Source organism: Dermacentor variabilis, chromosome 5 (assembly GCF_050947875.1).
Source record: "Dermacentor variabilis isolate Ectoservices chromosome 5, ASM5094787v1, whole genome shotgun sequence".
NCBI lineage: Eukaryota > Metazoa > Arthropoda > Arachnida > Ixodida > Ixodidae > Dermacentor > Dermacentor variabilis.
In genome coordinates, this window is record NC_134572.1 from 48,321,973 (window position 1) to 48,335,130 (window position 13,158).

The window sequence follows — 13,158 nt, forward strand, 5'->3', positions numbered from 1 at the left end:
CACCTAAATATGCTCTCGCTGTGCTTTCCGAACTCATACTTGTGGACGACTCTGTGCCAATAGTTAAAATACTTACACTTGGTATTATTCCAGTATCTTCGGTAACTACGGAAAACGCTCCAGTGCTCTCACTTGCCGTCGCAGCAGTTTCTTTTTCAGTGGTAACAGTGGTAGACGGTGTCTTGCTCGCTGTTTCCGCGCCGTCTGTGGTAGCCTCTGTCACTGTGGAAGACGCTCCAGTGCTCTCACTTGTCGTCGCAGCAGTTTCTTTTTCAGTGGTAACAGTGGTAGACGGTGTCTTGCTCGCTGTTTCCGCGCCGTCTGTGGTAGCCTCTGTCACTGTGGAAGACGTTCCGCTGCTCTCACTTGCCGTCGCAGCAGTTTCTTTTTCAGTGGTGACAGTGGTAGACGGTGTCGTGCTCACTGTTTCTGTGCCGTCCGTGGTAGCCTCTGTCACTGTGGAAGACGTTCCGCTGCTCTCACTTGCCGTCGCAGCAGTTTCTTTTTCAGTGGTGACAGTGGTAGACGGTGTCTTGCTCGCTGTTTCCGCGCCGTCTGTGGTAGCCTCTGTCACTGTGGAAGACGTTCCGCTGCTCTCACTTGCCGTCGCAGCAGTTTCTTTTTCAGTGGTGACAGTGGTAGACGGTGTCTTGCTCGCTGTTTCCGCGCCGTCTGTGGTAGCCTCTGTCACTGTGGAAGACGCTCCAGTGCTCTCACTTGCCGTCGCAGCAGTTTCTTTTTCAGTGGTAACAGTGGTAGACGGTGTCTTGCTCGCTGTTTCCGCGCCGTCTGTGGTAGCCTCAGTCACTGTGGAAGACGTTCCGCTGCTCTCACTTACCGTCGCAGCAGTTTCTTTTTCAGTGGTGACAGTGGTAGACGGTGTCTTGCTCGCTGTTTCCGCGCCGTCTGTGGTAGCCTCTGTCACTGTGGAAGACGTTCCGCTGCTCTCACTTGCCGTCGCAGCAGTTTCTTTTTCAGTGGTGACAGTGGTAGACGGTGTCTTGCTCGCTGTTTCCGCGCCGTCTGTGGTAGCCTCTGTCACTGTGGAAGACGCTCCAGTGCTCTCACTTGCCGTCGCAGCAGTTTCTTTTTCAGTGGTAACAGTGGTAGACGGTGTCTTGCTCGCTGTTTCCGCGCCGTCTGTGGTAGCCTCTGTCACTGTGGAAGACGCTCCAGTGCTCTCACTTGCCGTCGCAGCAGTTTCTTTTTCAGTGGTAACAGTGGTAGACGGTGTCTTGCTCGCTGTTTCCGCGCCGTCTGTGGTAGCCTCTGTCACTGTGGAAGACGTTCCGCTGCTCTCACTTGCCGTCGCAGCAGTTTCTTTTTCAGTGGTGACAGTGGTAGACGGTGTCTTGCTCGCTGTTTCCGCGCCGTCTGTGGTAGCCTCTGTCACTGTGGAAGACGCTCCAGTGCTCTCACTTGCCGTCGCAGCAGTTTCTTTTTCAGTGGTAACAGTGGTAGACGGTGTCTTGCTCGCTGTTTCCGCGCCGTCTGTGGTAGCCTCTGTCACTGTGGAAGACGCTCCAGTGCTCTCACTTGTCGTCGCAGCAGTTTCTTTTTCAGTGGTAACAGTGGTAGACGGTGTCTTGCTCGCTGTTTCCGCGCCGTCTGTGGTAGCCTCTGTCACTGTGGAAGACGTTCCGCTGCTCTCACTTGCCGTCGCAGCAGTTTCTTTTTCAGTGGTGACAGTGGTAGACGGTGTCGTGCTCACTGTTTCTGTGCCGTCCGTGGTAGCCTCTGTCACTGTGGAAGACGTTCCGCTGCTCTCACTTGCCGTCGCAGCAGTTTCTTTTTCAGTGGTGACAGTGGTAGACGGTGTCTTGCTCGCTGTTTCCGCGCCGTCTGTGGTAGCCTCTGTCACTGTGGAAGACGTTCCGCTGCTCTCACTTGCCGTCGCAGCAGTTTCTTTTTCAGTGGTGACAGTGGTAGACGGTGTCTTGCTCGCTGTTTCCGCGCCGTCTGTGGTAGCCTCTGTCACTGTGGAAGACGCTCCAGTGCTCTCACTTGCCGTCGCAGCAGTTTCTTTTTCAGTGGTAACAGTGGTAGACGGTGTCTTGCTCGCTGTTTCCGCGCCGTCTGTGGTAGCCTCTGTCACTGTGGAAGACGTTCCGCTGCTCACACTTGCCGTCGCAGCAGTTTCTTTTTCAGTGGTGACAGTGGTAGACGGTGTCGTGCTCACTGTTTCTGTGCCGTCCGTGGTAGCCTCTGTCACTGTGGAAGACGTTCCGCTGCTCTCACTTGCCGTCGCAGCAGTTTCTTTTTCAGTGGTGACAGTGGTAGACGGTGTCTTGCTCGCTGTTTCCGCGCCGTCTGTGGTAGCCTCTGTCACTGTGGAAGACGTTCCGCTGCTCTCACTTGCCGTCGCAGCAGTTTCTTTTTCAGTGGTAACAGTGGTAGACGGTGTCGTGCTCACTGTTTCTGTGCCGTCCGTGGTAGCCTCTGTCACTGTGGAAGACGTTCCGCTGCTCTCACTTGCCGTCGCAGCAGTTTCTTTTTCAGTGGTGACAGTGGTAGACGGTGTCTTGCTCGCTGTTTCCGCGCCGTCTGTGGTAGCCTCTGTCACTGTGGAAGACGCTCCAGTGCTCTCACTTGCCGTCGCAGCAGTTTCTTTTTCAGTGGTAACAGTGGTAGACGGTGTCTTGCTCGCTGTTTCCGCGCCGTCTGTGGTAGCCTCTGTCACTGTGGAAGACGCTCCACTGCTATCACTTGCCGTTGAAGCAGTTTCTTTTTCAGTGGTAACAGTGGTAGACGGTGTCGTGCTCACTGTTTCTGTGCCGTCCGTGGTAGCCTCTGTCACTGTGGAAGACGTTCCGCTGCTCTCACTTGCCGTCGCAGCAGTTTCTTTTTCAGTGGTAACAGTGGTAGACGGTGTCGTGCTCACTGTTTCTGTGCCGTCCGTGGTAGCCTCTGTCACTGTGGAAGACGTTCCGCTGCTATCACTTGCCGTTGAAGCAGTTTCTTTTTCAGTGGTAACAGTGGTAGACGGTGTCGTGCTCACTGTTTCTGTGCCGTCTGTGGTAGCCTCTGTCACTGTGGAAGACGTTCCGCTGCTCTCACTTGCCGTCGCAGCAGTTTCTTTTTCAGTGGTAACAGTGGTAGACGGTGTCGTGCTCACTGTTTCTGTGCCGTCCGTGGTAGCCTCTGTCACTGTGGAAGACGTTCCGCTGCGATCACTTGCCGTTGAAGCAGTTTCTTTTTCAGTGGTAACAGTGGTAGACGGTGTCGTGCTCACTGTTTCTGTGCCGTCCGTGGTAGCCTCTGTCACTGTGGAAGACGTTCCGCTGCTATCACTTGCCGTTGAAGCAGTTTCTTTTTCAGTGGTAACAGTGGTAGACGGTGTCGTGCTCACTGTTTCTGTGCCGTCCGTGGTAGCCTCTGTCACTGTGGAAGACGGTCCGCTGCGATCACTTGCCGTTGAAGCAGTTTCTTTTTCAGTGGTAACAGTGGTAGACGGTGTCGTGCTCACTGTTTCTGTGCCGTCCGTGGTAGCTTCTGTCACTGTGGAAGACGTTCCGCTGCTCTCACTTGCCGTTGAAGCAGTTTCTTTTTCAGTGGTAACAGCGGTAGACGGTGTCGTGCTCACTGTTTCTGTGCCGTCCGTGGTAGCCTCTATCACTGTGGAAGACGTTCCGCTGCTATCACTTGCCGTTGAAGCAGTTTCTTTTTCAGTGGTAACAGTGGTAGACGGTGTCGTGCTCACTGTTTCTGTGCCGTCCGTGGTAGCTTCTGTCACTGTGGAAGACGTTCCGCTGCTCTCACTTGCCGTTGAAGCAGTTTCTTTTTCAGTGGTAACAGCGGTAGACGGTGTCGTGCTCACTGTTTCTGTGCCGTCCGTGGTAGCCTCTATCACTGTGGAAGACGTTCCGCTGCGATCACTTGCCGTTGAAGCAGTTTCTTTTTCAGTGGTAACAGTGGTAGACGGTGTCGTGCTCACTGTTTCTGTGCCGTCCGTGGTAGCCTCTGTCACTGTGGAAGACGTTTCGCTGCGATCACTTGCCGTTGAAGCAGTTTCTTTTTCAGTGGTAACAGTGGTAGACGGTGTCGTGCTCACTGTTTCTGTGCCGTCCGTGGTAGCCTCTGTCACTGTGGAAGACGTTCCGCTGCGATCACTTGCCGTTGAAGCAGTTTCTTTTTCAGTGGTAACAGCGGTAGACGGTGTCGTGCTCACTGTTTCTGTGCCGTCCGTGGTAGCCTCTGTCACTGTGGAAGACGTTCCGCTGCTCACACTTGCCGTCGCAGCAGTTTCTTTTTCAGTGGTAACAGCGGTAGACGGTGTCTTGCTCGCTGTTTCCGCGCCGTCTGTGGTAGCCTCTGTCACTGTGGAAGACGCTCCAGTGCTCTCACTTGCCGTCGCAGCAGTCTCTTTTTCAGTGGTAACAGTGGTAGACGGTGTCTTGCTCGCTGTTTCCGCGCCGTCTGTGGTAGCCTCTGTCACTGTGGAAGACGCTCCAGTGCTCTCACTTGTCGTCGCAGCAGTTTCTTTTTCAGTGGTAACCGTGGTAGACGCTGTCGTGCTCGTTGCTTCTGCGCCGTCCGTAGTAGGCTCTGTCACTGTGGAAGACGCTCCAGTGCTCTCACTTGTCGTCGCAGCAGTTTCTTTTTCAGTGGTAACAGTGGTAGACGGCGTCGTGCTCGTTGTTACTGCGCCGTGCGTGATAAGCTCTGTCACTGTGGAAGACTCTCCAGTGCTCTCACTTGTCGTCGCAGCAGTTTCTTTTTCAGTGGTAAGAGTGGTAGACTGTGTCGTGCTCGTTGTTACTGCGCCGTGCGTGATAACCTCTGTCACTGTGGAAGGCGCTCCAGTGGTCTCACTTGTAGTCACAGCAGTTTCTTTTTCAGTGGTAAGAGTGGTAGACGGTGTCGTGCTCGTTGTTACTGCGCCGCGCGTGATACCCTCTGTCACTGTTGAAGGCGCTCCAGTGCTCTCACTTGTAGTCGCAGCAGTTTCTTTTTCAGTGGTAAGAGTGGTAGACGGTGTCGTGCTCGTTGTTTCTGCGCCGCGCGTGATAGCCTCTGTCACTGTGGAAGGCGCTCCAGTGCTCTCACTTGTAGTCGCAGCAGTTTCTTTTTCAGTGGTAAGAGCGGTAGACGGTGTCGTGCTCGTTGTTACTACGCCGCGCGTGATACCCGCTGTCACTGTGGAAGGCGCTCCAGTGCTCTCACTTGTAGTCGCAGCAGTTTCTTTTTCAGTGGTAAGAGTGGTAGACGGTCTCGTGCTCGTTGTTACTGCGCCGCGCGTGATACCCTCTGTCACTGTGGAAGGCGCTCCAGTGCTCTCACTTGTAGTCGCAGCAGTTTCTTTTTCAGTGGTAAGAGTGGTAGACGGTGTCGTGCTCGTTGTTACTGCGCCGTGCGTGATACCCTCTGTCACTGTGGAAGGCGCTCCAGTGGTCTCACTTGTCGTCGCAGCAGTTTCTTTTTCAGTGGTAAGAGTGGTAGACGGTGTCGTGCTCCTTGTTACTGCGCCGTGCGTGATACCCTCTGTCACTGTGGAAGGCGCTCCAGTGGTCTCACTTGTCGTCGCAGCAGTTTCTTTTTCAGTGGTAAGAGTGGTAGACGGTGTCGTGCTCGTTGTTACTGCGCCGTGCGTGATACCCTCTGTCACTGTGGAAGGCGCTCCAGTGGTCTCACTTGTCGTCGCAGCAGTTTCTTTTTCAGTGGTAAGAGTGGCAGACGGTGTCGTGCTCGTTGTTACTGCGCCGTGCGTGATACCCTGTGTCACTGTGGAACGCGCTCCAGTGGTCTCACTTGTCGTCGCAGCAGTTTCTTTTTCAGTGGTAACAGTGGTAGACGGTGTCGTGCTCGTTGTTACTGCGCCGTGCGTGATACCCTCTGTCACTGTGGAAGGCGCTCCAGTGGTCTCACTTCTAGTCGCAGCAGTTTCTTTTTCAGTGGTAAGAGTGGTAGACGGTGTCGTGCTCGTTGTTACTGCGCCGCGCGTGATACCCTCTATCACTGTGGAAGGCGCTCCAGTGGTCTCACTTGTAGTCGCAGCAGTTTCTTTTTCAGTGGTAAGAGTGGTAGACGGTGTCGTGCTCGTTGTTACTGCGCCGTGCGTGATACCCTCTGTCACTGTGGAAGGCGCTCCAGTGGTCTCACTTCTAGTCGCAGCAGTTTCTTTTTCAGTGGTAAGAGTGGTAGACGGTGTCGTGCTCGTTGTTACTGCGCCGCGCGTGATACCCTCTGTCACTGTGGAAGGCGCTCCAGTGCTCTCACTTGTAGTCGCAGCAGTTTCTTTTTCAGTGGTAAGAGTGGTAGACGGTGTCGTGCTCGTTGTTACTGCGCCGCGCGTGATACCCTCTGTCACTGCGGAAGGCGCTCCAGTGCTCTCACTTGTAGTCGCAGCAGTTTCTTTTTCAGTGGTAAGAGTGGTAGACGGTGTCGTGCTCGTTGTTACTGCGCCGCGCGTGATACCCTCTGTCACTGTGGAAGGCGCTCCAGTGCTCTCACTTGTAGTCGCAGCAGTTTCTTTTTCAGTGGAAAGAGTGGTAGACGGTGTCGTGCTCGTTGTTACTGCGCCGCGCGTGATACCCTCTGTCACTGTGGAAGGCGCTCCAGTGGTCTCACTTGTAGTCGCAGCAGTTTCTTTTTCAGTGGTAAGAGTGGTAGACGGTCTCGTGCTCGTTGTTACTGCGCCGCGCGTGATACCCTCTGTCACTGTGGAAGACGCTCCAGTGGTCTCACTTGTAGTCGCAGCAGTTTCTTTTTCAGTGGTAAGAGTGGTAGACGGTGTCGTGCTCGTTGTTACTGCGCCGCGCGTGATACCCTCTGTCACTGTGGAAGGCGCTCCAGTGGTCTCACTTGTAGTCGCAGCAGTTTCTTTTTCAGTGGTAAGAGTGGTAGACGGTGTCGTGCTCGTTGTTACTGCGCCGTGCGTGATACCCTCTGTCACTGTGGAAGGCGCTCCAGTGGTCTCACTTGTAGTCGCAGCAGTTTCTTTTTCAGTGGTAAGAGTGGTAGACGGTGTCGTGCTCGTTGTTACTGCGCCGCGCGTGATACCCTCTGTCACTGTGGAAGGCGCTCCAGTGCTCTCACTTGTAGTCGCAGCAGTTTCTTTTTCAATGGTAAGAGTGGTAGACGGTGTCGTGCTCGTTGTTACTGCGCCGCGCGTGATACCCTCTGTCACTGTGGAAGGCGCTCCAGTGCTCTCACTTGTAGTCGCAGCAGTTTCTTTTTCAGTGGTAAGAGTGGTAGACGGTGTCGTGCTCGTTGTTACTGCGCCGTGAGTGATACCCTCTGTCACTGTGGAAGGCGCTCCAGTGCTCTCACTTGTAGTCGCAGCAGTTTCTTTTTCAATGGTAAGAGTGGTAGACGGTGTCGTGCTCGTTGTTACTGCGCCGCGCGTGGTACCCTCTGTCACTGTGGAAGGCGCTCCAGTGCTCTCACTTGTAGTTGCAGCAGTTTCTTTTTCAGTGGTAAGAGTGGTAGACGGTGTCGTGCTCGTTGTTACTGCGCCGTGAGTGATACCCTCTGTCACTGTGGAAGGCGCTCCAGTGGTCTCACTTGTTGTCGCAGCAGTTTCTTTTTCAGTGGTAAGAGTGGTAGACGGTGTCGTGCTCGTTGTTACTGCGCCGCGCGTGATACCCTCTGTCACTGTGGAAGGCGCTCCAGTGGTCTCACTTGTAGTCGCAGCAGTTTCTTTTTCAGTGGTAAGAGTGGTAGACGGTGTCGTGCTCGTTGTTACTGCGCCGTGCGTGATACCCTCTGTCACTGTGGAAGGCGCTCCAGTGGTCTCACTTGTGGTCGCAGCAGTTTCTTTTTCAGTGGTAAGAGTGGTAGACGGTGTCGTGCTCGTTGTTACTGCGCCGCGCGTGATACCCTCTGTCACTGTGGAAGACGCTCCAGTGGTCTCACTTGTAGTCGCAGCAGTTTCTTTTTCAGTGGAAAGAGTGGTAGACGGTGTCGTGCTCGTTGTTACTGCGCCGTGCGTGATACCCTCTGTCACTGTGGAAGGCGCTCCAGTGGTCTCACTTGTAGTCGCAGCAGTTTCTTTTTCAGTGGTAAGAGTGGTAGACGGTGTCGTGCTCGTTGTTACTGCGCCGTGCGTGATACCCTCTGTCACTGTGGAAGGCGCTCCAGTGGTCTCACTTCTAGTGGCAGCAGTTTCTTTTTCAGTGGTAAGAGTGGTAGACGGTGTCGTGCTCGTTGTTACTGCGCCGCGCGTGATACCCTCTGTCACTGTGGAAGGCGCTCCAGTGCTCTCACTTGTAGTCGCAGCAGTTTCTTTTTCAGTGGTAAGAGTGGTAGACGATGTCGTGCTCGTTGTTACAGCGCCGCGCGTGATACCCTCTGTCACTGTGGAAGGCGCTCCAGTGCTCTCACTTGTAGTCGCAGCAGTTTCTTTTTCAGTGGTAAGAGTGGTAGACGGTGTCGTGCTCGTTGTTACTGCGCCGCGCATGATACCCTCTGTCACTGTGGAAGGCGCTCCAGTGCTCTCACTTGTAGTTGCAGCAGTTTCTTTTTCAGTGGTAAGAGTGGTAGACGGTGTCGTGCTCATTGTTACTGCGCCGTGAGTGATACCCTCTGTCACTGTGGAAGGCGCTCCAGTGGTCTCACTTCTAGTCGCAGCAGTTTCTTTTTCAGTGGTAAGAGTGGTAGACGGTGTCGTGCTCGTTGTTACTGCGCCGCGCGTGATACCCTCTGTCACTGTGGAAGGCGCTCCAGTGCTCTCACTTGTAGTCGCAGCAGTTTCTTTTTCAGTGGTAAGAGTGGTAGACGGTGTCGTGCTCGTTGTTACTGCGCCGCGCGTGATACCCTCTGTCACTGTGGAAGGCGCTCCAGTGCTCTCACTTGTAGTCGCAGCAGTTTCTTTTTCAGTGGTAAGAGTGGTAGACGGTGTCGTGCTCGTTGTTACTGCGCCGCGCATGATACCCTCTGTCACTGTGGAAGGCGCTCCAGTGCTCTCACTTGTAGTTGCAGCAGTTTCTTTTTCAGTGGTAAGAGTGGTAGACGGTGTCGTGCTCATTGTTACTGCGCCGTGAGTGATACCCTCTGTCACTGTGGAAGGCGCTCCAGTGGTCTCACTTGTAGTCGCAGCAGTTTCTTTTTCAGTGGTAAGAGTGGTAGACGGTGTCGTGCTCGTTGTTACTGCGCCGCGCGTGATACCCTCTGTCACTGTGGAAGGCGCTCCAGTGGTCTCACTTGTAGTCGCAGCAGTTTCTTTTTCAGTAGTAAGAGTGGTAGACGGTGTCGTGCTCGTTGTTACTGCGCCGCGCGTGATACCCTCTGTCACTGTGGAAGGCGCTCCAGTGCTCTCACTTGTAGTCGCAGCAGTTTCTTTTTCAATGGTAAGAGTGGTAGACGGTGTCGTGCTCGTTGTTACTGCGCCGCGCGTGATACCCTCTGTCACTGTGGAAGGCGCTCCAGTGCTCTCACTTGTAGTCGCAGCAGTTTCTTTTTCAGTGGTAAGAGCGGTAGACGGTGTCGTGCTCGTTGTTACTGCGCCGCGCGTGATACCCTCTGTCACTGTGGAAGGCGCTCCAGTGCTCTCACTTGTAGTCGCAGCAGTTTCTTTTTCAGTGGTAAGAGTGGTAGACGGTGTCGTGCTCGTTGTTACTGCGCCGCGCGTGATACCCTCTGTCACTGTGGAAGGCGCTCCAGTGGTCTCACTTGTAGTCGCAGCACTTTCTTTTTCAGTGGTAAGAGTGGTAGACGGTGTCGTGCTCGTTGTTACTGCGCCGCGCGTGATACCCTCCGTCACTGTGGAAGGCGCTCCAGTGCTCTCACTTGTAGTCGCAGCAGTTTCTTTTTCAGTGGTAAGAGTGGTAGACGGTGTCGTGCTCATTGTTACTGCGCCGTGCGTGATACCCTCTGTCACTGTGGAAGGCGCTCCAGTGGTCTCACTTGTAGTCGCAGCAGTTTCTTTTTCAGTGGTAAGAGTGGTAGACGGTGTCGTGCTCGTTGTTACTGCGCCGGGCGTGATACCCTCTGTCACTGTGAAAGGCGCTCCAGTGGTCTCACTTGTAGTCGCAGCAGTTTCTTTTTCAGTGGTAAGAGTGGTAGACGGTGTCGTGCTCGTTGTTACTGCGCCGCGCGTGATACCCTCTGTCACTGGGGAAGGCGCTCCAGTGGTCTCACTTGTAGTCGCAGCACTTTCTTTTTCAGTGGTAAGAGTGGTAGACGGTGTCGTGCTCGTTGTTACTGCGCCGTGCGTGATACCCTCTGTCACTGTGGAAGGCGCTCCAGTGGTCTCACTTCTAGTCGCAGCAGTTTCTTTTTCAGTGGTAAGAGTGGTAGACGGTGTCGTGCTCGTTGTTACTGCGCCGCGCGTGATACCCTCTGTCACTGTGGAAGGCGCTCCAGTTCTCTCACTTGTAGTCTCAGCAGTTTCTTTTTCAGTGGTAAGAGTGGTAGACGGTGTCGTGCTCGTTGTTACTGCGCCGCGCGTGATACCCTCTGTCACTGTGGAAGGCGCTCCAGTGGTCTCACTTGTAGTCGCAGCAGTTTCTTTTTCAGTGGTAAGAGTGGTAGACGGTGTCGTGCTCGTTGTTACTGCGCCGTGCGTGATACCCTCTGTCACTGTGGAAGGCGCTCCAGTGGTCTCACTTGTAGTCGCAGCAGTTTCTTTTTCGGTGGTAAGAGTGGTAGACGGTGTCGTGCTCGTTGTTACTGCGCCGTGCGTGATACCCTCTGTCACTGTGGAAGGCGCTCCAGTGGTCTCACTTGTAGTCGCGGCAGTTTCTTTTTCAGTGGTAAGAGTGGTAGACGGTGTCGTGCTCGTTGTGACTGCGCCGCGCGTGATATCCTCTGTCACTGTGGAAGGCGCTCCAGTGGTCTCACTTGTAGTCGCAGCACTTTCTTTTTCAGTGGTAAGAGTGGTAGACGGTGTCGTGCTCGTTGTTACTGCGCCGTGCGTGATACCCTCTGTCACTGTGGAAGGCGCTCCAGTGGTCTCACTTCTAGTCGCAGCAGTTTCTTTTTCAGTGGTAAGAGTGGTAGACGGTGTCGTGCTCGTTGTTACTGCGCCGCGCGTGGTACCCTCTGTCAGTGTGGAAGGCGCTCCAGTTCTCTCACTTGTAGTCGCAGCAGTTTCTTTTTCAGTGGTAAGAGTGGTAGACGGTGTCGTGCTCGTTGTTACTGCGCCGCGCATGATACCCTCTGTCACTGTGGAAGGCGCTCCAGTGCTCTCACTTGTATTTGCAGCAGTTTCTTTTTCAGTGGTAAGAGTGGTAGACGGTGTCGTGCTCATTGTTACTGCGCCGTGAGTGATACCCTCTGTCACTGTGGAAGGCGCTCCAGTGGTCTCACTTGTAGTCGCAGCTGTTTCTTTTTCAGTGGTAAGAGTGGTAGACGGTGTCGTGCTCGTTGTTACTGCGCCGCGCGTGATACCCTCTGTCACTGTGGAAGGCGCTCCAGTGGTCTCACTTGTAGTCGCAGCAGTTTCTTTTTCAGTGGTAAGAGTGGTAGACGGTGTCGTGCTGGTTGTTACTGCGCCGTGCGTGAAACCCTCTGTCACTGTGGAAGGCGCTCCAGTGGTCTCACTTTTGGTCGCAGCAGTTTCTTTTTCAGTGGTAAGAGTGGTAGACGGTGTCGTGCTCGTTGTTACTGCGCCGCGCGTGATACCCTCTGTCACTGTGGAAGGCGCTCCAGTGGTCTCACTTGTAGTCGCAGCAGTTTCTTTTTCAGTAGTAAGAGTGGTAGACGGTGTCGTGCTCGTTGAGACTGCGCCGCGCGTGATACCCTCTGTCACTGTGGAAGGCGCTCCAGTGCTCTCACTTGTAGTCGCAGCAGTTTCTTTTTCAATGGTAAGAGTGGTAGACGGTGTCGTGCTCGTTGTTACTGCCCCGCGCGTGATACCCTCTGTCACTGTGGAAGGCGCTCCAGTGCTCTCACTTGTAGTCGCAGCAGTTTCTTTTTCAGTGGTAAGAGCGGTAGACGGTGTCGTGCTCGTTCTTACTGCGCCGCGCGTGATACCCTCTGTCACTGTGGAAGGCGCTCCAGTGCTCTCACTTGTAGTCGCAGCAGTTTCTTTTTCAGTGGTAAGAGTGGTAGACGGTGTCGTGCTCGTTGTTACTGCGCCGTGCGTGATACCCTCTGTCACTGTGGAAGGCGCTCCAGTGCTCTCACTTGTAGTCGCAGCAGTTTCTTTTTCAGTGGTAAGAGTGGTAGACGGTGTCGTGCTCGTTGTTACTGCGCCGTGCGTGATACCCTCTGTCACTGTGGAAGGCGCTCCAGTGGTCTCACTTGTAGTCGCAGCAGTTTCTTTTTCAGTGGTAAGAGTGGTAGACGGTGTCGTGCTCGTTGTTACTGCGCCGCGCGTGATACCCTCTGTCACTGTGGAAGGCGCTCCAGTGCTCTCACTTGTAGTCGCAGCAGTTTCTTTTTCAGTGGTAAGAGTGGTAGACGGTGTCGTGCTCGTTGTTACTGCGCCGCGCGTGATACCCTCTGTCACTGTGGAAGGCGCTCCAGTGCTCTCACTTGTAGTCGCAGCAGTTTCTTTTTCAGTGGTAAGAGTGGTAGACGGTGTCCTGCTCGTTGTTACTGCGCCGCGCGTGATACCCTCTGTCACTGTGGAAGGCGCTCCAGTGGTCTCACTTGTAGTCGCAGCACTTTCTTTTTCAGTGGTAAGAGTGGTAGACGGTGTCGTGCTCGTTGTTACTGCGCCGCGCGTGATACCCTCTGTCACTGTGGAAGGCGCTCCAGTGCTCTCACTTGTAGTCGCAGCAGTTTCTTTTTCAGTGGTAAGAGTGGTAGACGGTGTCGTGCTCGTTGTTACTGCGCCGCGCGTGATACCCTCTGTCACTGTGGAAGGCGCTCCAGTGGTCTCACTTGTAGTCGCAGCACTTTCTTTTTCAGTGGTAAGAGTGGTAGACGGTGTCGTGCTCGTTGTTACTGCGCCGTGCGTGATACCCTCTGTCACTGTGGAAGGCGCTCCAGTGGTCTCACTTCTAGTCGCAGCAGTTTCTTTTTCAGTGGTAAGAGTGGTAGACGGTGTCGTGCTCGTTGTTACTGCGCCGCGCGTGATACCCTCTGTCACTGTGGAAGGCGCTCCAGTGGTCTCACTTGTAGTCGCAGCAGTTTCTTTTTCAGTAGTAAGAGTGGTAGACGGTGTCGTGCTCGTTGTTACTGCGCCGCGCGTGATACCCTCTGTCACTGTGGAAGGCGCTCCAGTGCTCTCACTTGTAGTCGCAGCAGTTTCTTTTTCAATGGTAAGAGTGG

The 13,158-nt window shown here is 54.2% G+C and overlaps 1 protein-coding gene across 1 annotated transcript in view; it reads right to left on the minus strand.

Annotated features, from left to right (window-relative positions):
* LOC142582550 (uncharacterized) overlaps positions 1 to 10,988 on the minus strand; it is a 40,244-nt gene extending 29,256 nt beyond the window's left edge. The window contains exon 1 of the mRNA XM_075692400.1: positions 4 to 10,988. Coding sequence (XP_075548515.1) covers positions 4 to 9,784 — 9,781 coding nt within the window. The 5' untranslated portion in view covers positions 9,785 to 10,988. The remainder of the gene's footprint in view (positions 1 to 3) is intronic.
* Between the last annotated feature and the right edge of the window lie 2,170 nt (positions 10,989 to 13,158).